Raw genomic sequence first — 23,684 nt, 5'->3', positions numbered from 1 at the left:
CAGGTCTAAATATTCGATCCCAAACTTTGTTAAAAAAAAGCACATTTAAGCTTGCGAATTGCATTGGCGCTAGAGCGAGATTTCAGACGGAATTGTACATAAATATAGTTACAATAACCGAACAATAACAACTAAATACATCATCTTTATTTGCTTAACTGCTTTTTGTGGATACACATAACACAAAATTGCTTTCTTCTAAACGTCAGTAACGCAACAAAGCTGATTGTTATGATTGTTTGAGGACTCTAATAAGACGAGAGTATTTTTTTCAATTGTTTTCAGTACCCTTTTATGATTGTGTGTTAATGATATACCTATACATAACTTAAAGCGTTCGATTTGTCAAATATTTATCTCACAAAGATCACTATGGATACACTTTTTCAGTAAACCCAACATTGATTTTGTGAGATAATATAAAATACCTTCATTAGCACTTCCCGATAAAAAACTTATTAAACTATCTTATTAAGTCAAATTCCAATCTAATAAGATAGTAACCTAATGTAAGAAGCTCTATTTTTTGCTACTAGTTCAGTCATATCAAGTAGCTAATTTGATGGCAATTTTTTGCTAAGTGCGACCGTTAGCGTTCAAAGTGATGCACGAGTGCAGGCCTGGCGTCAACGGGAGATGTGATATTCTATATAAGGTGCACGCTAGTGTGCTAAAGCCAGTTCTGAAGCAGCATCTGTGGAGGTAACACGTCGCTCGACATGCAGTGCGTCACTCTTTTCGTGTTAGTCGGCGTCGCGGCCGTGGTGCTTGCAGGTTAGTGGCCCCCTTGTTTTTGCCGCGCTTTAACCTGTCATCGTTACCTCTAGCTTTAGTATGAGTAATTTGGGATTCGTTACAGATAAAGCTCTATTGTAAATAATTCGTTTTGCATGCTCAATCTCACTTTCCTGGTAAACGAAACTAAACCATTCAACCGTAAATCCCGTGCAGGAAAACCACAGCCTTACTTTCAATGTCTACTACAAGAAATTGTACAATTTAAAATAAATATATCTTTTAAGAAATGGACATTCATTTCCACAAAATGTGACCACCAGCTTTCAGCAAATATCTTAATGAGACAACCATATTTTAAGACTTGTTATCATAAGGTATTTATAGGAGTTTATGTTTTGAATAGTGGCAACTGGGCAATGCACATTTTTTTTCTAGTTAATTACAATGTTAGGTACATTTGCAAGTTTCTCTTATCTTGCATGAGATGTTATAAAAGCTCTTATTGAAACTATCGACTGGAAGCTTTACAAGCTTTGCTTAGTTTAAGTTATAATTCTAATACATTTTGTTTTTTTTTTACTACATAGCTTTCTTCATTACTTTTTTATTCTTTACTCTAATAATGCTAAGCTATCATAACTAAGCTAAGATATCATAACTTACTAATTGAACCACATCCTTCTTTCCCTCTTTAAACCAATGTCTAAAGAAAAATGATTTCTAATTCGATGTCCAATTTTGTACTGAATCTATGTTTTTTTTTTTCAGTTCATACGATATATTAGATAGACTATTTCGATGGTAAATACCCTTGACATGGCAGAATTTTAATTTAAAATGAAGCCTTAAAATGTACTTGTTGATGTTTTCAATACAAATAAGTAATCAGATATTTTTCTATTGAATACTGTATTTTGTCATTTTGAATGCTACTCAAAAGATGACCTACAGCATGTTCTTTGATCACGAATCACGATATTTTAAGGACATACTCGTAGCTATAGAAAGCTCACGAATTAAACGTATGTACATACTCGTGTAATGATGATCTCAGACCGCTGACTAATAAGTGCCTTTTTATCATACGAACCGTACATTTTTTATAACCTTGTATTAGAAAAAAATAAACAAATCACCAATAGATTGTAATAAACAGCAATTTGGATTTTGAATTTCGAATCAAGCATAAAAACATACGCAGTTATGATAAACCCAACACTATTCCTTGATCCATCTCGGTCCACGAATGGGTTATGCAATGAGTGAATGTACGATTTTTCTCTGGTTAGTTCTGTATGATGGTAAATGTACGTAAAACAGAATTTAGTATTTACAATATCTGACAACGCTGACTACAAATCTTAATAATATTAGAAATGCGAAAGTTTAGATGGATGTTTGTTAGAGTTTGTGACCTAAACGACTGAACGGATCTTAAAGAAATTTGCCATAGATGTAAGGCATGGCTGGAAGAACACATAGGCTCTTTATTTTTGTTTTTTGTTATTTCTACGCGGACGAAGTCGCGGGCGTAAGCTAGTTAAAGATAAATATGATCTATGCCAATGTTATAAAGAGGAAAGATTTGTATTATTGTATGTATGATATAACTCAAAAACTACTGAACCGATTTCAATTTTTTGTTTTCTAAAAATCTATGTTATTGCCGAGTAAAATTTATTTTTAAATTTCACGTAAGCAAATCGCGAGAAACAGCTCGTATGAAATAAAGTGTGGGAAATGATCATTATTGATTTTGTTTTTTTGTTGTTCCTTCCAGATGGCCAGTTCTACGTCCCACGTGCATATTACACGATAGACTCTGAGGGGCACGCGTCTGCGCCGGTGCCACTGCGGAGGCTGCGCCGCTCCGTGAACCCCTACCCCTATCCATACAGCGGCGCGGACGCGACCGCTAACGCTAACGCCAATGCTTACAGTTGTAAGTGAAACAGTGCTATTTATTTATGACACAATTTGGAATAAGATGTTACGTACAACATAATTTACACCGACTAATAAATAAGGTACTTGACAGACTTTGTATTACGCTAAAATGGGCAAGCCTTCACTACTTAGAAAGTGAAAACAGGTTATATCCATGTCAATCCCGCTGAAGTTAAAATGATCTGTCTGTAATTATAGGAAAGAAAAAATATCATTGCAGCTCTGTAGTTAAGGATTTTTCTCATCGCCTTTACGGAAGAGTTATTGCTTGAAGCCAGTTACATACCCGCATAATATATTTTTCTTGGATTTGACAGGTCTCATAATGTTTATGATTAATCTGTAATTAAGTTAATTATTGAAATAGCACAAAAATGTCCCATAAAAATGACAAAATATTAATTTGTGTCTTGTGGTTTGATACTACCTTGTAGACTTCGCAGACTGTTTAAAGATTGAATTTTTTTTTTGCACTTTCTTACTTATTAATAAAAAATAAATATAATCCGGTTATAAAGCAATGAACTTTTTATAATTAATGTCAAGATAAAAACAAATCCAACTTGTTTTCCCTTTAAAGTTTACTAAATGTTTTTTTCTTAAATTGGATGTGAATCTCCGTCTTTTAAAGACCTTCAGTGAAACAACTTTTACATGACGCGCGTACATACATATGTACTAAGCAATTATTAATAACAAAAACAGAATTACTATTTTTTTTTATTAAAAATAAGGCTACAACTTTGATGAATTCGTAAAAAAAAATTATAGTCTGAATTAACTAGTTCATGTTTACTCTCCTCCTTCTTGTTCTCCATAAATCCTCATTGATACTCGATGTTTTGATAAAAAGTAGACATGTACTAGTATAGCATACCTATTTGATCTTTTGAGATAACCCACTTCAATCATACACGCCGGAACACCTGTTAACGTTATCAATAATTAGTGCCTACGATAATTACAACGGGGCTTTTGTAAAACGTAAGTAGATTATCCGACCTGGTTTATAAAATTGGCCTTAATTCTGTACAGTAACATCTAATAGTATACATTACTCTCGCATTCTTTACTCGCATTTATTATAATAATAGCCTTTGTAGACGAAGTGTTCCCTAAGCAACGCACGCACTTTGCTAACCGTACATCCGCTGAACGGCTGTCGGCTGACGAAGTGTCTCGGCTCGAACGTTGTTTAATTAACTGCTCGATCGCATCTTTCTATACCGTTACCTTGAAATTCTACTGTATTCTTTGCTTGTACGAATACGTGAGAGCAATGATAACCGCTTCGTTACTTCTGGACTACTTAACGTGCTATCAATTGCATTTTAGTGCAAACAATTATTTTATTTCGTATCTTTAAGTTCGGTTTTGACTTTTTAAATGTAAAGGTATCTACGTAAAATCTGTAACATAGAGGTAGGTACTATAGAGATAAATAGAACAAGTATAGAATCTTTCAATATAACAATTTATTGTCCCAGAACCACAAGAAATCTGAATTCGATATTGGATCCCAGGTTCACAAGAACAGTTTATATGAAAACCGCTAATATTCACACTTTACTGTACGTATCAAATGTAGGGTGTTACATTTGTTCTTACGTCCATTACGATGTAGACTAAGTATCACTTGTGGCGCCCTCTATGGTAATGGTATGCGGGTACACGTTTGTAAAAGCTTGCAGCTTTGTAAGCTCAGGTGAAGCGCGGAGTTTTATAAAAATAATCGAAGTATTCTTTTGTTTTGTAGTTGTTTTCATTTTTAAACATATGTAGTTGTTTATCTAATACGTTGATCGTCTTCGTTTTTTTTTTTTAAAATAAATACATTAGCCTTTAGGTTATAATTTAGTCATGGATGAAGAAACTAATCGTTAATTGGATACGATTGAAATATCGTCAGGTTCCTCTGATAGTCGTGATGTAACCTAATCGGCCGTGTTTTGTTTTAAACATAGTCACGATTTCCTGGTAATGATTTTCGAATCATCACTTTTCAACTTCCTGCTTTGCTGTTAATGTAAAATGGGAAAACACTGACGAAGCTTCGATCTTAATGACTCCAAGAGTCCGTTGTGCATTCTTAAGGTCAAATTACATATGCATACAATGCACACTTCGTCTAAATGGTCATTCGGTATGCGTGAGTGTGGTCGCAACATAAACCGTGTAACAGATAATTTCTACGTGTAGTGCGTTCGTTTTCCGACGGCATTTGTCGTCCGTTCGAATAACGGTTTCGAACTTGGCGACTGACCGTCGCAGTCTACAAAAAATAAGCAATGCTACAAATAAATTCTATCTAGGTTAGGCTATTGAGTGATTTTATCAAAACGTTAAAGTGACGGGTGCTCTAATTTGAGCGTAGCTTTTTAATTTATTTTAACAATCAATGAATGTATCTCAATGTGCCGATTGTTAGATAAATTTCTACCTCAAAATCTAGGACTCGCTAACCTAGTAGTGAAATGTCTAGAACAGATTTAGTAATTTTTTTAAAGTTAATTCTAATTGTTGTGTTTGATGATGCCGAAGTAATGAAAAAACTTTTAACTTAAAGTAAAATAATATTCTTCTAATGACATTTAAAAATGTGACTATCTGCTATTACTAATAGGCCCTAGGGCTTTAATATTTGTTCGTTTTTTTCACAATGTTGTAACTGCCAAATGTTCTATTCAACGATGTCTTATATTTATCTAAGAATTTTTTTTCTGGTTGTTTAATACGTACCAAAGTATATTTCTCAATGATATTTGTTGATGTTTCAGGGGGCGGTGGTGAAGCTCGCGCCAATGCGAACGCCAATGCGTACGCGGGCGCGGGCTCCGGCGGCTGGAGCTTACCGCAGGGGGGCTACGGCGCATCTAATCCTGTCGCACTACAGTAATCTATAATAAATATTATGGACATTTTGAAAATTACTTTATAAACAGACAAGATCAGAGATTACAAGTAAATTAGACGGTAAATCATGAAAGCTCTGCCAGACATCATGCATGTCCATAAATCATCGCATGCATGATTTGGATGATGCTCATTTCGCATGGAATTCGCATGCGTACATGCATAAAATGTTATGCGGTATTATTTAATAGTACTTAGGTATTTGTTTTATTTATAAAGCTTTCAAACGAAATTGTGCACAAAAGGTTCTTTCGATCGTATTATTTTGGGTCAATAGCTTATTAAGGCATTTTAGTTAAATTATTTCACATTTCCATTTTGATTAAAATGTTGTTAACTACATTTGTGCTTGATACTAATAATTAACATTTGTGTGTTCATAGGCATTAACGTAAGCTACGGTGAAGTGATCAGAACTAATTCCATGGTGTCGGCTCATCCATCCTGAACGCGCATTTTCCATCAGCTGCACGCCGCCCCCGCTGCACCCACCCCCGCAGCCCTCGGCCACGCCCGTGCAGCTGCCGGAAGATACATTGCTATTTATTGTTATTAATACCTACTAATAAATGTCTTATAATTTAAGTTTGTTATTTACTTAAAACCATCAAGACTTTTTAATCAAAATGGCACAATAATTTAGCGATAACTTGTAAATTGGGTGTTTGAATTTTTAACTATACCAATCTAAAAGAAACAAACAAATAATCTGTATTGGGTTGTCGCTATTTAAACTAGAAATGATCGAAGGTAACTTGTCAACTTTCTAAAACAAAAGAGGAATATTGGTAATGTAATAAATTATAAGGTGAAGGTAAGACATTGGGCTTGCAGGCTTCCAGCCCGTAGTTGACCAAACTAATGCAAATCAATCAATCATCAATCATAACAGGTATTCGCAAAATTGCAAATCCACTTACTATGATAGGAGTAAGGGGTGAGCGGGATAACCTTTAATTATTAGATTTCTTAGAAGTTCATAACCAAAAGTAATAAAAGTTATTCTATGATATGAATTATTGTATAATTGAGAAATTGCCGCAATAATACTTACAGGCTCATCTATAGCAGCTTTAAAAAATTGCAAAGTGGTTTGTGAGCAAGTATGTAATATTTTGGCAGGCGCTAAAAAAATCTTTAACTGTGTCTTCGTTTTAAGGTTTATGCATCTTCTGGAATATTCAATATACAGACAGAGTTAATACTTATAGGTTGCAATATTTAAGTGTAATAGAAACTTCTTTGACCTTAATTAAAAGGTTTGACCCGAAAGTTGTGCCCATATGTGGCGTCGATTAATTATTATGCATAATAAATAGCCGTATTACTGTCAAATTATGTTAATGCTACTAAACGTTTATGAGCCGACAAATTAATTGACATAAACCAAATATATGCTGTTCTTAATCCAAAATGTAATAACAAGTATACATAAACCTTTTTATATAACTATTTTATATTAAGCTCTTACACTCGTATACAATATTAGTAGTAATTTTCTAAAAGACAAGCAATATTTGATAATTTTCTGTGGATCATTCAAGTCAATGGTATTTTTCTAAAAGCGCCGATGTGAATTTTCGAACGAAATAAAGAGTGGTAGCTTTAGCTGGAAGGTAAGAAGGGGAGGTTGTTGTTGTTGTTTGAAAGTTTAATATAATCTATTTATTAAATGTTTATTAACAGCTTAGAAAGTTTTTCATATGGAAGTTAAGTCTTAGTAAGCGTAACGCGAAGACTATCCTCTGGAATCCAAAAAACATATAGATATGTAATGTGAATACGTATCTGAAGTTATGTACAAGTCATGGAAGAAAAGCGTCATTGTAGGAAGCCAAATAACAACTTTAGAACTTTCTGTTTATTGTGGAATAGGCGTAATTTTATTGATTCAATATATTTCTGTTTCCAGAGCTGGTGGTTTCCGTCGTCAGTTTGGCCCTGTGTCCGGTGGTCGTTCTGTTTCAGCGAGCTCCTCTGTAGGATTAGACTCGTCGGGACAGGGATACTACGATCAATACACTTCTGTCTCTAATTAAAACTCTATACAAAAAACGGTTACGCATAACACTTAAAGTAATTCAACAAGTTTTTACCAAGTTCATTCTTAACGAACTCTATTTTATTGTTAACCACTTGTAAACGTCTAAACACTGCAATGGAAAGTTTTTTTTGCAAAAATTACGTAACCACGAAACAAGTTTCTCGAAGAGATGGGTGATAATTTAAATTTAAAATTATTGTTCATTAAACATGAATACAAAATAATATTTTAGCATCGAATGAATCATGCTGTAATAAAAATTTATCACCGAAAACTTGATAGAATATAAATGTGGTGTTGTGTTTGGATGACATTACAGGTGGGATACTTGATTAGCTAGATTATTAATAGTAATCATGGATGGATGATAACATGAACTAATAAAATAACAAACATTATTAATTCAAACATATAAGACCTTGAAAAATAAAAACATTTCTTTAGTAAATAAACTTTTATTTCTTATTTTTTAATGATACATGTAAGAGAGCCTCTTGATTATTAAAAAAATGATATATACCCGTAGACATCACAAAGAGAAAATACTTACTAAATGCATTAATGTAAACATTTCTGGATTAAATAAAAATTGCGACTAAAAGCAAAGGAAATCGGAAAAAGTAATTATTAATAATACTTTTGTGGTAGTTCCAGTCTGTAGCGTGGCTTTTCGTAGTTGTAGCCTGGGAATGGTTGCGGCTGGGGAACAGGGGCTGGCTGAGGCACCGGCGCTGGTGCAGGTACGGGCTGCGATGCGATCGGCACTTGAGGTGGAGTCACTATAACCGCATCATCAGTGATTGCCACGTCTCTTCCGAAGGGTACTTGCTGACCAATTTCTTGATATACTTGCGCCCTATAAGCATCTTGATTGTTGAACTGGTTAGGTGTATAAAACTTTGGTGGACCGTATTCCGACGGTAGTTCCAAGCGACCGAACATGTTCCCTAAGAATGGGAATTTGTTAGTCAGTGTCGCCCAAAGTCCTGTGCCACCAACTTGGTTACTTCCCTGTCCACCCCAGAATAGTCGTTGTGATTGCTCTTGGGGTAAGTTGTAACTGTTGCCTAATGGATACGGATCAGCAGGCCCGGTGTTGTACGGCACATCCCTTTGAATGTAGTAAGCCGTGCTGCTACCTAATAACAATCAAAATTTTATATCATAAAATTAAATGGTTAAATGTTATATAGTCAAGCTAGTTGCAGATGATTCGCATGATAAGCTGACAGGAAACTTTGTTCTTGCATGAATGATAGATATCTAGAGGTAGGAATGGATATTTAATTCAGTTGCTAAACTGAGTGATACTAAAATTTTAAAAAGTGTCCTTTGCTTCGAATGCAGGTTCGTTTTCGTTCTTGATCAATTATTATCAAAGTGATATTCGATTTTTTCACGTGTACCTATAGTTGTTATTAGAGTGTGCGTAAAATGTATACAAAATATGAGCACAGGACGTACCCACGATCCCGCACAACAACAATACTGCCGGTGTGTACATGTTGGCTCGCTCTAAACTCAAACTGCGTCACATTGTTGCTCGTCTTCGGCTTTATACCTCTTCGTATTTGTTCCTAAAAGTGGGCCTTGAAGTAAAATTCTCGTAACCCAATATTGAAAGTGTGAGGTAATGGTGCGGCTCACCCAGCGGCCGGCGGTCGGCGGTTGACGGACAACGGACAATAGGCGCGACGACATCTAGGTGACTCGTGCGCCGCGCCGCCTGCATACACAGGCTGTTCTAAAACACTGCAATTGTTCTTTATAGCTGCCACACACGTCACGATTCATCACGTAATGATTTGCCTAAAATTTGCATGTGTCTCTTATTGATTGCGAGAGGTCCGTTTTGAACATTTTGATACCATACAAAGTGCAACATGTTTTTGAACTAGTGGCAACCGTAACGTGTATGGCAGCATTATTTGTGCATAGTATGCAGCGCGAGCGATGATCGTAAATTAGCAATACGTTACGTTGAGCATTTTACATATTTTCGGAGTTTAAAGTGAATTTTTCTTACCACTTATTGTGCAATTAGATTTGGATATCGATTATTCTGCACGTATTTCATGTTGATGACTTCCTTGTAGAGCTCTCTGCATACATTTGTTGTATTTTTATTAATAGTGTAGCTGAAAGTAACTATTTGTAATGTTAATAAGGAACTTACATTACTAATGCAGTGATAATTTTAAAGACGCACTGACTTAATTATGTATGAACCTTTTAACGCTTTATTTAAATAGTCCGTAGCGTATTTTATACCTGATATTTTATATGATTAAAAAGAGAACCTTTGACATAAAAAGAACCTCATTTAAAATGCTAGGAAACCTTGTGCAACACCCAATATCATAATGTTTCTGAATAATTTGTCAAACACAATATAAGATAAATTGATTAAACTTAAAAGGTTTTTTCATATTGTTTTATTGATGTTTTAACTTTAAAGATAAAATTGGATGAGTAACTTAATCTTTTGTTATTTAACAGAGAATTAATATTTCTTTGTTTAGTTTTCTTTTTAATAAATATGTGTTATTGAAAAACGTTGTGACAGTCTTTAATAGGAATACATTGAAACTATTTTAATTTCACTACAAACACACAGTATCTATTTGTCATATTAATTGTCAGCAGTTGTTAAACTTTTTTTGGATGGATATGGAAAAAAAACCTACACATAACATAAAAGCTTAAAATAGTTAGCCTTTCAGGCCAGCATCACTGAAAAAAACAGTTTTGTCTTTTCAGGCCGCCCGAAAAAATTAATATGTTTTACGACTAAATTAGACAACAGCTTTTGGAGTGGCTTATATAGTTAATAATCATAAATAAATAACTTTTTTCATATATGTATTAATAAATTTGTAACAAATTGAAATTATGTAATTTTGAGTCACCCTGTGAACTATAAAAATTAGTGAAAAATGCACTCTTACTCGTGCGTGCGTGTTTACCTAACATAATCGGCATTATTCATAAGATAACAAGTGTTTGCCTTCACAGGTTGTCACGGTATTGTCGTCGGAGGCGAGGTAGCGTTTTGCGAAATGTTGCCCAACTCCGAGCTTGTTCGCTCGATATCGTGCTGAACAAAATAGATAATGAATATCGAATAAGCCTTGTTTACTAATTGATTTCATGTTTGTTTAGTATTTTTGTCAATCTTATCGACTTCCTTCACTGTCCCAGTAATTTATCAACATTGAATGAATTTCCTGGAAACGGTGATTTTAATAAAATTTTGTAATAGCTTAAATTCAATTAGCATAATGTGTGTGTTTTTATAATGAAAAATTGCCAGCTTTTGTAACCACATTCAATGAATAGTGTAATTTATGAACGGTTTTGCTCTTCAAAAATGTATCACTTTACTAATTATCTTCTGTTGCATATTTTTTATTCGATAAAAGTTGCTTAAAAGTAACTTATTTATGTAACATTAATCTGTTGAGGAATCTCAAGATCTAGAGACAAGATAATGTTGCATATTAGCGCTAGCCTCGATTGTGCCCGTTTCTGTTTGAAAATGTACAAGTTTGACAAATTATATGTCATACGTAATCTTATCTTAACATCGGACGAGCCTAAAGTTCATATCAAGATTAGTAAGAAGATGGTCAGTATTATGTTAAGCTATCGTGTTACTGTCATTCATTAGTCCCAAATTGACATAGATTCATTACATTTATGTCATTTTATTTAAAACATTTGTATGGAAAATATATCTAAATTTTAATATTGATACATCTTCAGGCAGATATTGTGTAATTTATGTATCTGTGGAGAGAATCAGGTATATATAAGGTATAATAATTTCGATTGCATTTTTATTAGGTACTCTGATGCAAGCTTCAACGCGTGTTTGTTGATTCTGAACGTATTATTATTGGATATATTCAATTTTGTATTTTTTATAATATTAAAATAAAACTAAGAAATATGCTAGGCTGACTGTTTATTAGACTCACCGTATATGCGGTCAAATGGAAGACGCTGTTGTAGGGAAGCTTATTTATGACTTTGTGTATTTTTTTTGTTAAGAAGCTGTAGGTTATTTAAATGTGAGTGGTATTTGAATAAAAGGTAACACGTGAGGTTAGGAGGTTCATGGTCGATACCCGCTAAAGGTTTAGTTAATCCTTTTGATGGTAGGACTTAGAAAACTAGTAAATATTAAGAATGCCTTTTTTACTATAGTGCCTTACTTGTTCTGTAGGTACTGATTACTTTCTCTTACGATTATTAACATGCTTATTAATTTCTTCTAATAAATAAAATAAATCACAATCTTAAGTTTAACCAAAAGCTTTAAATAACCTTAAATTTTGTTCTTATCGAAATCCCAATGAAATTATAGGTAGAGACCTAATGGAGTTAAACTGCCAGTATCTATTACCAATAATGAAAATCAAAATATAATTAATAATATTTTTAATTATATGTTCTCGTGAATTATAACAGTTATTTGTTAACTTTTTAGACAAAAAAAAACTGGTTACACAACTGATAGGTATTGTGAGATTCAATTAACTCTCAATTGCTGATGGAATGAAAATAGATTAAAATATACCTCTTTATATTATATTGCCACTATAAATTTTATAATAATGACTTCGGACAAAAGTTCGCGAAAAGTTTAAGTTCAAGGTCAAAATAAAGTTTGTTAATATAGCAATTCCACTACACAATAAAACTAATTGTGACTTTTTATATAGATAACAAAAAATAGAACATACATTCTGAATTATTAGTAAAACATGTTTCCGAATTCAAATCGATTTATTTGTAAACTTGGATCGGCATATTTTTTTTTAATTTACTTAATAAAATTTTGTATGACTATGAGGTAGGTATCATGATTTTGCAATATTAATAAACATGTCTGGATATATGTTTATAAAATCCGGGGTCGCGTTCAAGGTCTACCATGTTACAGAATTATGTATTCTGTATTAGCTTGCTTTTCTTTTATGCAGATAACAAAAATAAAGTTTTCATCATAGTTCAAGCTCTACTCAATCCTTTGCCTAACATTTTTTTAAATAAGCAATATTGATATTGACGTTGCCTATCAAACGCTACGTTGAATTCACAAGAGGAATAACATTACAAGAATATGTAAACATCAGCAACATTTACGTTTTCTTGAAATATTCATCGCCATGGGAAACATAAGTCAACTGTTCTTATTATTAAAAAATTGCATTTAAAATAATACAATTAAATCAAAACGAACAGTCTTTATTTTTTTAAACTATAGGGTGGCCAACGAGCAATCGGACACCTGAATCCGCCAAAACGGCGAAGCCACCGCTGCCCATAAACATCCACAAATTCAGATGCGTTGCCGACCCTTAAACGACGGAGGAGGAGACGCACGTAAAGAGAATATTTCCCCTTCCTATGCCTCCTCCACCGCCAAATCCACTTTCCCTTACCATCCCTTCCTTGTTTATGATGATTATATCCATATTTTAATAGAACATCTTAAACTAGGACCGATCATTTATATAATTGGACTGGAGAATGGTGTTATTATTAGCATAACCTACCATAGTCAGTGTCATAGTTTTGTAATTTGTCTACTGAGTGAGACGCCGCAGAATTAATATCATAGTACCCTATTTTCATATTTTGCATATCGACGGGCTTTCTTTCTTTCTACAGAAGAGCTGGCAACGAAACTGTTCTCTGTTTGTTGCTTCTTTGTTGTTCGTTGTTTTGTGTTTCTTTGTTGTTTACTCTTGGCATCACACATGTAAAAGTGTATAATGCCCCTTTATTTAGTACAATATCCAATTTAAATTCTCCTCGTCTACGTCAACATGAAAACCGGTTTATTCTATAAAAGTAAGTTAAGTATGTATGCAAATATTTCAAATATATTATAACATGCATAGAAGTACAAAAAATAACCCTGACCAGCCTTTGTAGACATTGTGAATGGGCGTGAGACATAACTAACACCTATGATAATAGATATATAGATATCTATTGTGTCGGATGATAACGTGTTTGAGTTGACAAAAATTTATAGCAATTTATAATACTCTATCATAAAGGTTTAGTTTCTGAACAAATTAATGTTGGAATGTTACAAAATAAAAATAATCACTTAACAAACACTTAAGTTACTTCAAACTTCTTATCTTCCTCTTTTTAACGCGGGACAAAACGATGTGCGCTATAACAGCCCTACTAAAAATAAATTTACAATAGACGATTAAGTTGTATACGTAGTTACATTTTTAATTGTTTACATGTCTATAATGTCGTACAGTTGCGATTACTTTATTATAAAAAAGATCCGGCTGGTATTCCCCTCGTGTCACCCACCCAGAGACAATGACACAAAGAACATAATACCTATTATTATGTGTATAGTATCCAAAAAATTGGATCCTTGAGGTTGGTATGGGGCCAAGGATTCTGCTGTTATAACTGTCTTTCGCCGGCGAATTAAAAAAAAAAACAAAAGCGCCTATGTATTCTTCCAGATTATGCTCTACAACGATGCCAAATTTCATAGAGATCCGTTAAGCCGTTTATTCTACAAGCTAACAAACATCCATCCATCTATCTTAACTTTGGCATTTATGATATTAGTAAGATATTTTTGGTAATAATTACCTGTAAACAGTAGTTAGTTCTTGAGTCTATGGCAAATTAATATTTAATTCATGATTAAAAAAATAAGTTAAAATCGGACGCACATGGTATACATTTTAAGAGTCATGTAATATTAATAACAAATTTCATCTTAAACGATCAGTTTTTTATTATCATTTATTGATTATGGGAGAGTGACCTTTAGCGTGAATTCATGTTGGAATTTGTTAGCTAATATGAAAAAATGAATTGTGTGAAGTCATCTTTATACATCTTGAATAATGTCTCTTTAAAAGTTTCCATCAAATAAAAACAAATGTAAAATGAACATTAAGATTATTTATTGTTTCGTTTAACCTTTGATAATAATATTCAATATGACACATCAACTAAAATAAAGAAGTAAAGAGATGGCAGAAGATTTTCTTAAAGTTATTTGAACTTATAAATTCTGATTCCCATAAAAAACGGGTGAAACTTTGAATTTGTTGCTGAAAATGGTTTTGTAACATTTCATAGTTATATCATCTCACTACCCCTCCAAATTCAAAATCAATTTAAGAGTTGTGGATGCTATTTCTAGCGCACCAAAACTTAATAACTAGAAAAAAAAAGCATTTGAAATTAAAGCATTCATGTATTAATTTGTAAAAAATTATAACAGTTAATACATACGGTTTCGTAAGTCGTGTACAATAGAGATTAACAAAAAAAGACTATGGCACAATGAAATAATAATACAAAGGTTTTTGTCAACATCAATCTTGACATTAAATGCTTAGCAAAAATACGTCGATGGCAGGTGTCGCAGGCGCATACATTTTATCTTCTAAAATTATCGTCTGCCCAAAACTGAAACAAAAGAAAACCTACATTAGTTTTAATTTACAACGACGGCGACATCAGTATAATTAACTCTAGAGTTATGAACTGTTATTAATATTTTTTAAAATTAAAATAGAGAAAATCATAGATTATTTATTTAAAACATGAAGATGGACAGTTTTACACGCTACACTCATGCGCGCATATTAATGGCACACGCTATAAAGTAATGTGTACACCTATAATGAAGTTCCAATATGGTATTAAACATTTAATATTTTTTTCGTGTTATGTAATGAAAAATAGTTCAGTAAGAAAAACTTACGACGAGCGATTTCTCCAGGGGATCCAACAAGGCGTCTCGCAGGTTCAAATGTAGAAAAGCTTCCACCGAAGCTTGAAGACGTTGCACTGGCAGTGGCAGATCCTTTAGAATTTGAACTGAATCCATTTATTGCACCAATTTGTCCGCCAAAGCTAGTGCCAGTTTTATCTACTCCAGCATTGCTTGCATATGCATTGCTATTAGCAAATCCACTTGCGTTTGCTGCAGCATTGGTTCCAGCACTTGTCTCAAAATTGATTCCAGCATTTGGTGCAACATTTGCTACAGAACTTCCTTGGACTTCCGAGGATACCTGAGAACCATAGCTGACTTGTTCTTTGACGTATCCTTGAGCTGCAGGAGTGGGGAATGCAGGTACTACATTATAATTTGCTTGAGCACCGACTTGACTTGTACCAGCGTGAACTCCATTTGATGAGGGCTTATCATGTCCGGCGTGGTTAATGGTATATTTTTCATCTGGTTTAAGTATACCCGATGGTCCTCCGAATCCCCCGAAATACGAGGCAGTATTGGAATTAGTTTCGACTTTTGCACCGTTGTATGCACCCAAATTCGCTTGGAATTGCGATTGAACATTTTCTTGATTAGGAGATATACCAAATTCATTTGGTTTCAAAATACCGGAAGGTCCTCCAAAACCACCAGAGTATGGAGGGCTAACAATGGTGCTACTAGGTTTACCTACTACAGTGATTTTTATGTTCGGTTTAGTGGCCTGAAAAGCAGTTTGCTGTGCAGCTGATTGTGTATTAAGAGCCCAATATTGACCCGGTGGATTAGTTTGACCAGCAGCGATATTTGAATGGGCTTCTTGTGATGTTGGAATAATTGTTGGCTTAGCATTTTGCTGATTAGCATAGCTAGGAAGTGATCCAACTACTGAAGTTGGTTTATAAAAAGTTTGGGTGGTATATTGTACTTTGTCAGGTTTAGAATCAAAATATAGGGTGGTAATGTTGCTAGGTTTCGGGAATTGTGTATTAGCAGAACTCACGCTGACAACCGTCTGGGGATGCGAAGTAGAAAGGAAAGCAGTATTAGTAGGCTTTGAATGGACATGTACATTTTGGACATGTTGTACAGATTCCTTCTGAGCAGATTCTAAACTGCCAGATATCTGCTTTGGTGGTGACGATTGAACCCAATATTGACCCGGCGGATTAGTTGGACCAGCTACTGCGATATTTGAATAGGTCTGTTGTGATGTTGGAATAATTGTTGGCTTAGCAGTTTGCTGATTAGCATAGCTAGAAACTGATCCAACTACTGCAGTTGGTTTATAAAAAGTTTGGGTGGTATATTGTACTTTGTCAGGTTTAAAATTAAGATATGTGGTGGTAATATTGCTAGTTTTCGGGAGTTGTGTATTAGCAGAACTCACACCGACAACCGTTTGGGGTTGGGAAGTAGAAAGGAAAGCAGTATTAGTAGGTTTCGAATGGACATGTTCATTTTGGACATGTTGTACAGATTCCTTCTGAACAGATTCTAAACTGCCGGATATCTGCTTTGGTGGCGACGATTGAACCCATGATCCTCCAAATGTGTTAAGATATTCAGGTTTTGTAGGTGCAGATTGTGTTTGAGAATGAGTATGAAATTCTGTGTTAGCTTGAACACTAGTTAAAAACGGTTCACTTGATTGTTGTTGCGGAAATTTTTGGCCAACAGGAACAGATGCTTGATTTGTTGAAACTATTTGTCCATTAAATTGGTCCAAAGTATTTTCCTTTTGTCCAACGGTAGAGACACTAGAAGTCGTTTCCCCAACAGAATGTACAGTGCTTGTCGGTTTTACCGGGCTTATTTGACCTTCGACAGATGGGGTATTAGGATATAAATTACTTGTTGCTACTCCAGTAGTAGTAGAAGAAGACCAAGTGGGTTTAATTGACTGACCGAGTTCAGAATTTATAACATCCTTTGTAGGCGTAATAGTTTGGACAGAAGGAAACACTTGTTGCTGTACATTGTAACTATTTGTAGGTTTGTTTTCTAATAAAGGAGTTCCTGTAGTTTGGAAGCCGGCTGTGGGTTTTGCTGATATGAAAGATGTTGTATACGTATTGGAGACAGTTTGAACTGTAGGATTAACAGGTTTTTGTAACTCGTAATTTGAAGTCGTAGAAACAATGGAAGAGGTAACTTTACCTTTATCTGAAACATTTGTTAATGAAGGGCTTCCTGTACCTGATTCGAATGACGTTCCACTGGCAGTCGGTTTAAGAGCACCGTAGGATGTAGAAAGTTGGTTTGTGGGCTTTACAACACCAGAAGTTGACGAAAAGCTACTTGGAATACTAGATTCTTTTTGATTTACAACAGAGGCTCCGACAGTTGGCTTCTGTTTGTCGAACGATGACAGAGTTACAAATGGTTTACTAGTAGTTTGTGTGTAGGTAGAAACATAAGAACCTCCGGTTTGAGTAGGTTGATTGGAAGGCTTTTGGAACTGTGATTGACTCGCAATTCCCCAATTATATGTAGGTTTATACTGGCCTGTTGTAATAGGCTTGTACTGACCAGTCAGAGATGGATTGTATTGACCCGTTGAAGTAGGTTTGTACTGACCTGTAGAAGTATACTGAGTAGTCTGTTTCGTTTTGTCATATAATCCTCCAACTGACCCCTGTCCAAAAGTAGTAAACGAAGAAGTAAAACCTGGATATGTATAAGTATTTGGTTTTACTGCTCCAAATGTTCCATAATTACTTGTGTACCATTGTTTTTTCTGGGTTGCTGGCTGAACCGTTGAAAACTGATATTGAGGTTTCACTTGAGAAAAACTGGACCCAAAGGTGGGAAATGCGGAATTGACCGTTAAAGGTTGATTTGTTGGCTTCGTCGGTTTGGGAGAAGCAAAGGGAGTATAGGATCCACTATTGCTCAAAATTGGTTGAGGAGTTGGCTTAGAATAAGTGGTGCTTGGTCCTGATGTAGCAGTAGCTATCGATTCTTTTTCTTTCTGGTTAGCGAAGCTTGAAGAACTTTGCTGTTGTACATTCAATGATGCAACTTGTACAGAGGGTTTTGGGGTAGTAGGAGTATTTGAGGCTAAGTTGGTATTACCAGTAAAATAGGGTTGGTTGTTGGGAATTATTGTCTCTTTTTTTTCTGGAACGCTACTTACAGGCTTATTTTGATTAAAATAAATGGTTTGTTTAGGTTTGTCATAAGCTCCTGTTAAATAACTTGGGCCAGACCAGGTATTAGATGACGACCACGGGTAACCAGTTGAACCGGATGAAGAATATCTTGATGGTTTAGCTACTCCAGTTCCAAAAACATTTAAATATCCTGGTTGCTTTTGAGGCCCAGTCACCACCGTAGGTTTTGTCGGATATTGGTATGGAGTATTCTTTGAAGGAGTTGTTTTCGGTATTTCCAAGAGTCCAGACCCGGGACTATTTCCTTCAGAATTTTGAACTGTTGGCTTGTTGGCTTGAGAAACGGCAGATGTACTTCCAACGGTCTGACTAGCAATATCACTGGAAATGGTTGGTTCTTTTGTAACAAGAGGTGAGGCGGGTTTGTATTCTACGGATTGCTGAGATACACCAAGTTGGGTTTGGGGTTTTCCAGAAAATGCATTAGTGCTAAATGCAGGTGCAGTTCCTACAGTCGAATCTACATTGCTAGAAGTGTCAGACGGAATTACCTTAGTTTCTTTTGGCACGTTGAAGGATTCTGTATAAACGGGTATCTGAGTCGGGGATACGTTGGAACTGACATACGATCCAGATACAGAACTAGTTGTTAAGGAGGTTGCAACTGTTGGTTTGTGGAATTGTTGCGTAATACCTGTTGATGTTAGCCCAGAAGTTGCATCGGGCGTTTGGCTAACAAAGTTAACAGTCGTTGGTTTTTGTGTCACAAAAGACGTACTTCCAAAGTTAGTAGATTGTTGATGCTGGTATGAAGTTGACTGGGATTGAGATGTCTGAGAATTTGAACCGAGGTGAAAACCTGATGCTACAGTACTGGGTGGATATACATTATTGCTTACAATTTGGGTTGGAACCTTGTATACTTCCTTTGAAACAGTGAATGTGCCTGTTGATGGATCTTGTGTTGAAGAAGTCTTGGGACTTTCAGAGAATTGCGAAGCGGAATTTGATGGTAAAGAATTTTCAATTGACGGTTTGTATGACGATTCTTGCGAAAAACTTGTTAATGTGGGGTTTGCAATATCAACCTGAGCTGCTGGTTCTTGTGTAACAAATGACGAAGCTGTGCTACCATAAGAGGACTGCTGATTTAAAGTTGAAGTAACCTGGAAATCAACAGGATTGGAATCTACCTTGCTAGGATATTGTTCTGTTTGTTTGGATACAGTGTAATCTCCTGTTACTGAAGGAAACTTGGTAGGGGATGTTTCGGAACTATACAAATATCCAGGTGTAGACCCTTCGAATGATGGTTTATATGTTGTTGATTGCTGCCAAAAACTTACAGGCGTTGGTTGCGTTACCGTGAAAGATACAGCAGATTCCTTCTGTTTTGTAACTTGAAACTGCGGTGCAGTGGGTATAACAACTGGTTTATAGGGACTATTAGAGTAAGCAAAACCATTGTTAGTGATGGTTGATAGAACGGTGGGATTCACTTTTTCAGAAACTTGTCCAAAGCTTTCAGACACAGTCGTTGGCTTCGTTTTATCTACTGAAACGGAAACTCCACCAATACCTTGTTCGGGGGAATGAGACGAAGGTGACGGCGTATTGAAGAAGTTTTGGCCGGTTGGTTTTTTCTGTATTTCAAATTCTGGTCTAATCGGTAAAGTATTGACCGTCGGATTCTGTGTCCAAGATGAAACTGTTGGATTTTGGAAACTGCTTTCAGATGGCTTGTCTGAGAATTGTTCTGTTCCTTTTTGTTCCGTAGAAATGTAGTCATTACTAACTTGTTCAGAAGGAGAAGAAGCAAAAAGACTAGAACTGGAAGGTTTCGGGGTAACATAAGTACCTGAAGTCGACCCACTTTCAAACGAGTAATCACTTGAACTTTGCAAGGAAGGCTGAGCAGTTTCTTTTACTTCATTTAACAACCCCCCAAAACCTGTATTATATGAAGTTTCCTTTACTCCTGTTGTAGTTAATGCTACAGGTGAACTGTCGTACTGTTCAATCTTAACAGGGGACGAAGAAAACGTTTGGCCGCTTGACACATATTGGCCTGAAGGTTTTAAAATTCCAGCAGGTGCGCCAAATCCACCAGTATATGCTAACTGATTAGTTGGTTTCACTTCTTTTTTATTTTCAGAACCTATTTGAGTATTAGTAAATTGGACCGAGCTAGGAGATGAATGGGGTCCTTTACTAGGTACAGCCTGAACAAATATTTGAACGTTCTTAATTGGTTTCGAATCTTGGTTGTTCACAAAAGGTTTATCGGTGTGTGAGAAGTGATCGACAGAATGGGGAGTTTGCTCCAATTCCTTGTGAGTATGAGAGATTTCAGCATGTGCCTGCACGGTACCATGTCCATTATTCTGCTGCCATTCGCTTGATCCTGCGTTGTAACTGCTCGATGCAGAAGGTTTGTTTTGCTCTAAATAAGATGGTTTTATGTCAGGTTTATACGATGGTTCGGAATTTTCAGTATGAGAAACATATTCATTTTTTATTGACTGGATAGTTGGGTTTACGTTTCCCGCTGGGTAATCTTGTTGAGCGTAGGTTGGGTTTACTGTGCTTACAGGAGCGTTAATAAAAGTTTGTTGATTGTTGGGAACATTTAACTGCTGTCCAGAAGGATAAGTCACGAAACCGTGATAACTCGGGGTACTACCGACGGAAGAAATCTCAGGATTTAATATTCCTGGGGGTCCTCCAAAGCCACCAGAGTAAGACGGCGCATTTTCGAGTGACCCTTGTGTTGGTGCAGCGGGCGTTGAAACAAACGCTGGACTATTTTGTACACTACCCGAAAAGCTTTGCACACCGAAGGTTTCTTTGGCTTTTTCAGAATGCTCAGGTACGTCTGTGTTAAAACTGTTCGGCTTTGATTGTTCATGCCAATGACTGGGTACTTCTGAGCTTAAGCCGACGTATGCGTTTGGTTTGCTTTCAGGCACCTCAGATTGATATTGCACATTTGCAGGGATATTTGCGTTTCCTGGAAAAACGCTCCCTTTCTCAGAAGAATAAGACCCTGTGGCTTGGGCATTTACTGAAGCTCCAGTTTGGCTATTAGATCCAGCCGTAGCGAACGCAGTGGCTTGTGGGACCGTGACTACCTGAGGCCCTACATTTTTATTTGGTACGAGCAAACCCTGAGAACCATATCCTAGTGATGCGGTGCCTATTTGCCCGGCATTGTAATTAAACGCACTCGAGCTTGAGCTAGCACTGCTTGATGCGTAACTTGAAGATGATGCCTTCGAGAAAGTACCAGAAAATCCACTAGTCTTCGAGGCAACTGGTTGCACAACCCCAAACTGTCCAAAGGGAGACGTTGCAGCTTCCGCTAAAATGAACAAATTATAATTAAGAAGTGTTATCGACAGGCATACAAAATAATAAATTTCTATGTTTGATCGTTACACTAAATTCCATTATTTTACGGGTTACGTATTTTTCCCAACTGTGACGTTATGTTTTTTGTATTCCTGTCCTTGTACTTTTACCTCGTTAAAGCTTAATAATTATACTAAGGTAGATTCCTACGCTCTTGTATAATTTCTGATAAAGACTGTTATCAAAGACAACGTAATCAAGAGAGCGTCGGCGGCTCAGGGGTTCATGCACTTGACTTGTAATCTACAGGTCCTGGGTTCGGATTTCGCCATGTATCAATGTTATTTTCGAATTTCATATGTACATAATTTACCCGACGTTTTTACGGTGAAGGAAAACATTGTGATGCAACCTGCACATATCGGTAGAGAAATACAATAATATGTGTGAAGTCAACCAACTAGTTGATTATGGCCTATTCACCCGTAACTTACGGTAGGCTCTGAGCGCCTCAATGGGGACGTAAAGCTGGAGATGATGACTGTTATCAATATTTAAGAAAAAAGTACTAATTGAATAACATAAATAAAAGCATGTAACAGTAAGCCAATATCTAAACTCAGTATTTGTTTAAAAATGTAACCTCAATGCTGCAGAATTAACATAGTTACACAATGTTAATAATTATACGTTCGTATATTTAGTTATTGTAGTAGATTATATTCTAAATAATCTAGCTCGAGCTTAACATACATAGAAGTAGTGTAGAATAATATACATAAAGCGTATTATAAAATTGCACTTATATCGACACGATTTTGAATCTACTTCTTTTTGCTGGATTTGAAACACGGATTTATAACTAGAATAATACTGCCTGTTTTATATATGGAAAGCAAATATCTCGGTTGGCTTTACTAACGATCGTTGGTTCAAACCCTATTTCAAATAAGTTACTTAGAAACACCTTAACATGTTACATGCAAATTATAGCAAAATACAGAGCAATTACATACGTAGTTTGTTCCAGAAATTACTAAAACCTAATAGGTAAAGTACTGACCTTTCGCTGATGCGCCGCTACCTTTGACACTGAAACTGAAGGGGGTGGCGATCACAAGGTTCGTCAGGGTCAACACTAAAGCACACGAGAGCTTCATTGTGGTGAAGCTTTCCGACTACAGTGTTGTTGATGCCGTCACCTTATATAAAGCACACACAAATAGACGCATCTAAAAACCTGTTGTAGTTATTATTAAGCCGCAGTAAGGATCGCGGATTGAAAAATATTTCCCATATTCATGTCAACAAGTGATCCGCGGCGCGTGGTAATTGGCTAGAATATTTACATCGCGAAAATCATTGGACATGCAATGAATAATTTGCACTTCATATAGTGAGAAAAGAATTATATTGCGTCCCGTTTTTTTAAAAATTTTACTTTTAATGAAAACGTTGATGTCGTCATTTTGTTTTACTAAGATCTCGTATGTACATATTTTTTTAAGAATACTACGACGACACGCTTTTATTTCTACTCTTAATATGGAATTCAAGACCAAAGTAAAAATGTTGATTATAACAAAACAGAATAAATTAAAAGTAATCATTGTTAATTGTTACCGTCAAATACTTTAACAGCTTATGTAAAATTTAACGTATGGTTAACGACTCTCCTACTAAGAATAAAAGTTCTCCATTAATCCATAACTTCAATTAGATCTCTAAATATCATTATTAAAAACTATTACATAAAACGTTATCTTAAATAATTTTATTACAATTTGAT

At 35.4% G+C, this 23,684-nt stretch overlaps 3 protein-coding genes across 7 annotated transcripts; 1 reads left to right on the top strand and 2 right to left on the bottom strand.

Annotated features, from left to right (window-relative positions):
- The first annotated feature begins 665 nt into the window (after positions 1-665).
- Positions 666-8,045, top strand: LOC106100774 (homeotic protein female sterile-like). The gene is made up of 4 exons (XM_013279796.1): positions 666-774; positions 2,519-2,680; positions 5,463-5,577; positions 7,511-8,045. The coding sequence occupies exons 1-4, from the start codon at positions 720-722 to the stop codon at positions 7,635-7,637; spliced, it is 459 nt and encodes a 152-aa protein (XP_013135250.1). The 5' UTR covers positions 666-719; the 3' UTR covers positions 7,638-8,045.
- A 217-nt stretch (positions 8,046-8,262) lies between these two features.
- LOC106100525 lies at positions 8,263-9,990 on the bottom strand. Of its 5 annotated transcripts, XM_013279396.1 has the most exons (4): positions 9,819-9,989; positions 9,669-9,744; positions 9,107-9,394; positions 8,263-8,781 (listed from the first exon to the last, which is right to left on the bottom strand). In XM_013279396.1, the coding sequence occupies exons 3-4, from the start codon at positions 9,144-9,146 to the stop codon at positions 8,270-8,272; spliced, it is 552 nt and encodes a 183-aa protein (XP_013134850.1). In that variant the 5' UTR covers positions 9,147-9,394; positions 9,669-9,744; positions 9,819-9,989; the 3' UTR covers positions 8,263-8,269. The 5 variants fall into 5 exon arrangements, with proteins under 5 accessions (XP_013134850.1, XP_013134851.1, XP_013134848.1 ...); XM_013279397.1 differs by having other exon boundaries at positions 9,107-9,219; positions 9,290-9,990; XM_013279394.1 differs by having other exon boundaries at positions 9,669-9,989.
- Positions 9,991-14,880: 4,890 nt separating this feature from the next.
- On the bottom strand, positions 14,881-23,089 carry LOC106100663 (mucin-12-like). Its single transcript, XM_013279618.1, has 3 exons — positions 22,959-23,089; positions 15,414-21,905; positions 14,881-15,115 (listed from the first exon to the last, which is right to left on the bottom strand). The coding sequence occupies exons 1-3, from the start codon at positions 23,053-23,055 to the stop codon at positions 15,099-15,101; spliced, it is 6,606 nt and encodes a 2,201-aa protein (XP_013135072.1). The 5' UTR covers positions 23,056-23,089; the 3' UTR covers positions 14,881-15,098.
- Between the last annotated feature and the right edge of the window lie 595 nt (positions 23,090-23,684).

This window comes from Papilio polytes, unplaced genomic scaffold (genome assembly GCF_000836215.1).
Source record: "Papilio polytes unplaced genomic scaffold, Ppol_1.0 DF824047.1, whole genome shotgun sequence".
Classification (NCBI taxonomy): Eukaryota; Metazoa; Arthropoda; class Insecta; order Lepidoptera; family Papilionidae; genus Papilio; species Papilio polytes.
This window is presented reverse-complemented; position numbering and strand designations above follow the sequence as displayed.

What these genes read in the sequence shown, in the direction of transcription:
- LOC106100774 (XM_013279796.1), top strand. Translation starts at nt 720, where the DNA reads ATGCAGTGCGTCACTCTTTTCGTGTTAGTCGGCGTCGCGGCCGTGGTG. An exon ending in CGCGGCCGTGGTGCTTGCAG is followed by an intron (nt 775 to 2,518) that starts GTTAGTGGCCCC and finishes TGTTCCTTCCAG; the next exon opens with ATGGCCAGTTCTACGTCCCA. An exon ending in TCTAATCCTGTCGCACTACA is followed by an intron (nt 5,578 to 7,510) that starts GTAATCTATAAT and finishes TTCTGTTTCCAG; the next exon opens with AGCTGGTGGTTTCCGTCGTC.
- LOC106100663 (XM_013279618.1), bottom strand. Translation starts at nt 23,055, where the DNA reads ATGAAGCTCTCGTGTGCTTTAGTGTTGACCCTGACGAACCTTGTGATC. An exon ending in TAGCGGCGCATCAGCGAAAG is followed by an intron (nt 21,906 to 22,958) that starts GTCAGTACTTTA and finishes TGTTCATTTTAG; the next exon opens with CGGAAGCTGCAACGTCTCCC.
- LOC106100525 (XM_013279397.1), bottom strand. Translation starts at nt 9,146, where the DNA reads ATGTACACACCGGCAGTATTGTTGTTGTGCGGGATCGTGG. An exon ending in GTTGTTGTGCGGGATCGTGG is followed by an intron (nt 8,782 to 9,106) that starts GTACGTCCTGTG and finishes GATTGTTATTAG; the next exon opens with GTAGCAGCACGGCTTACTAC.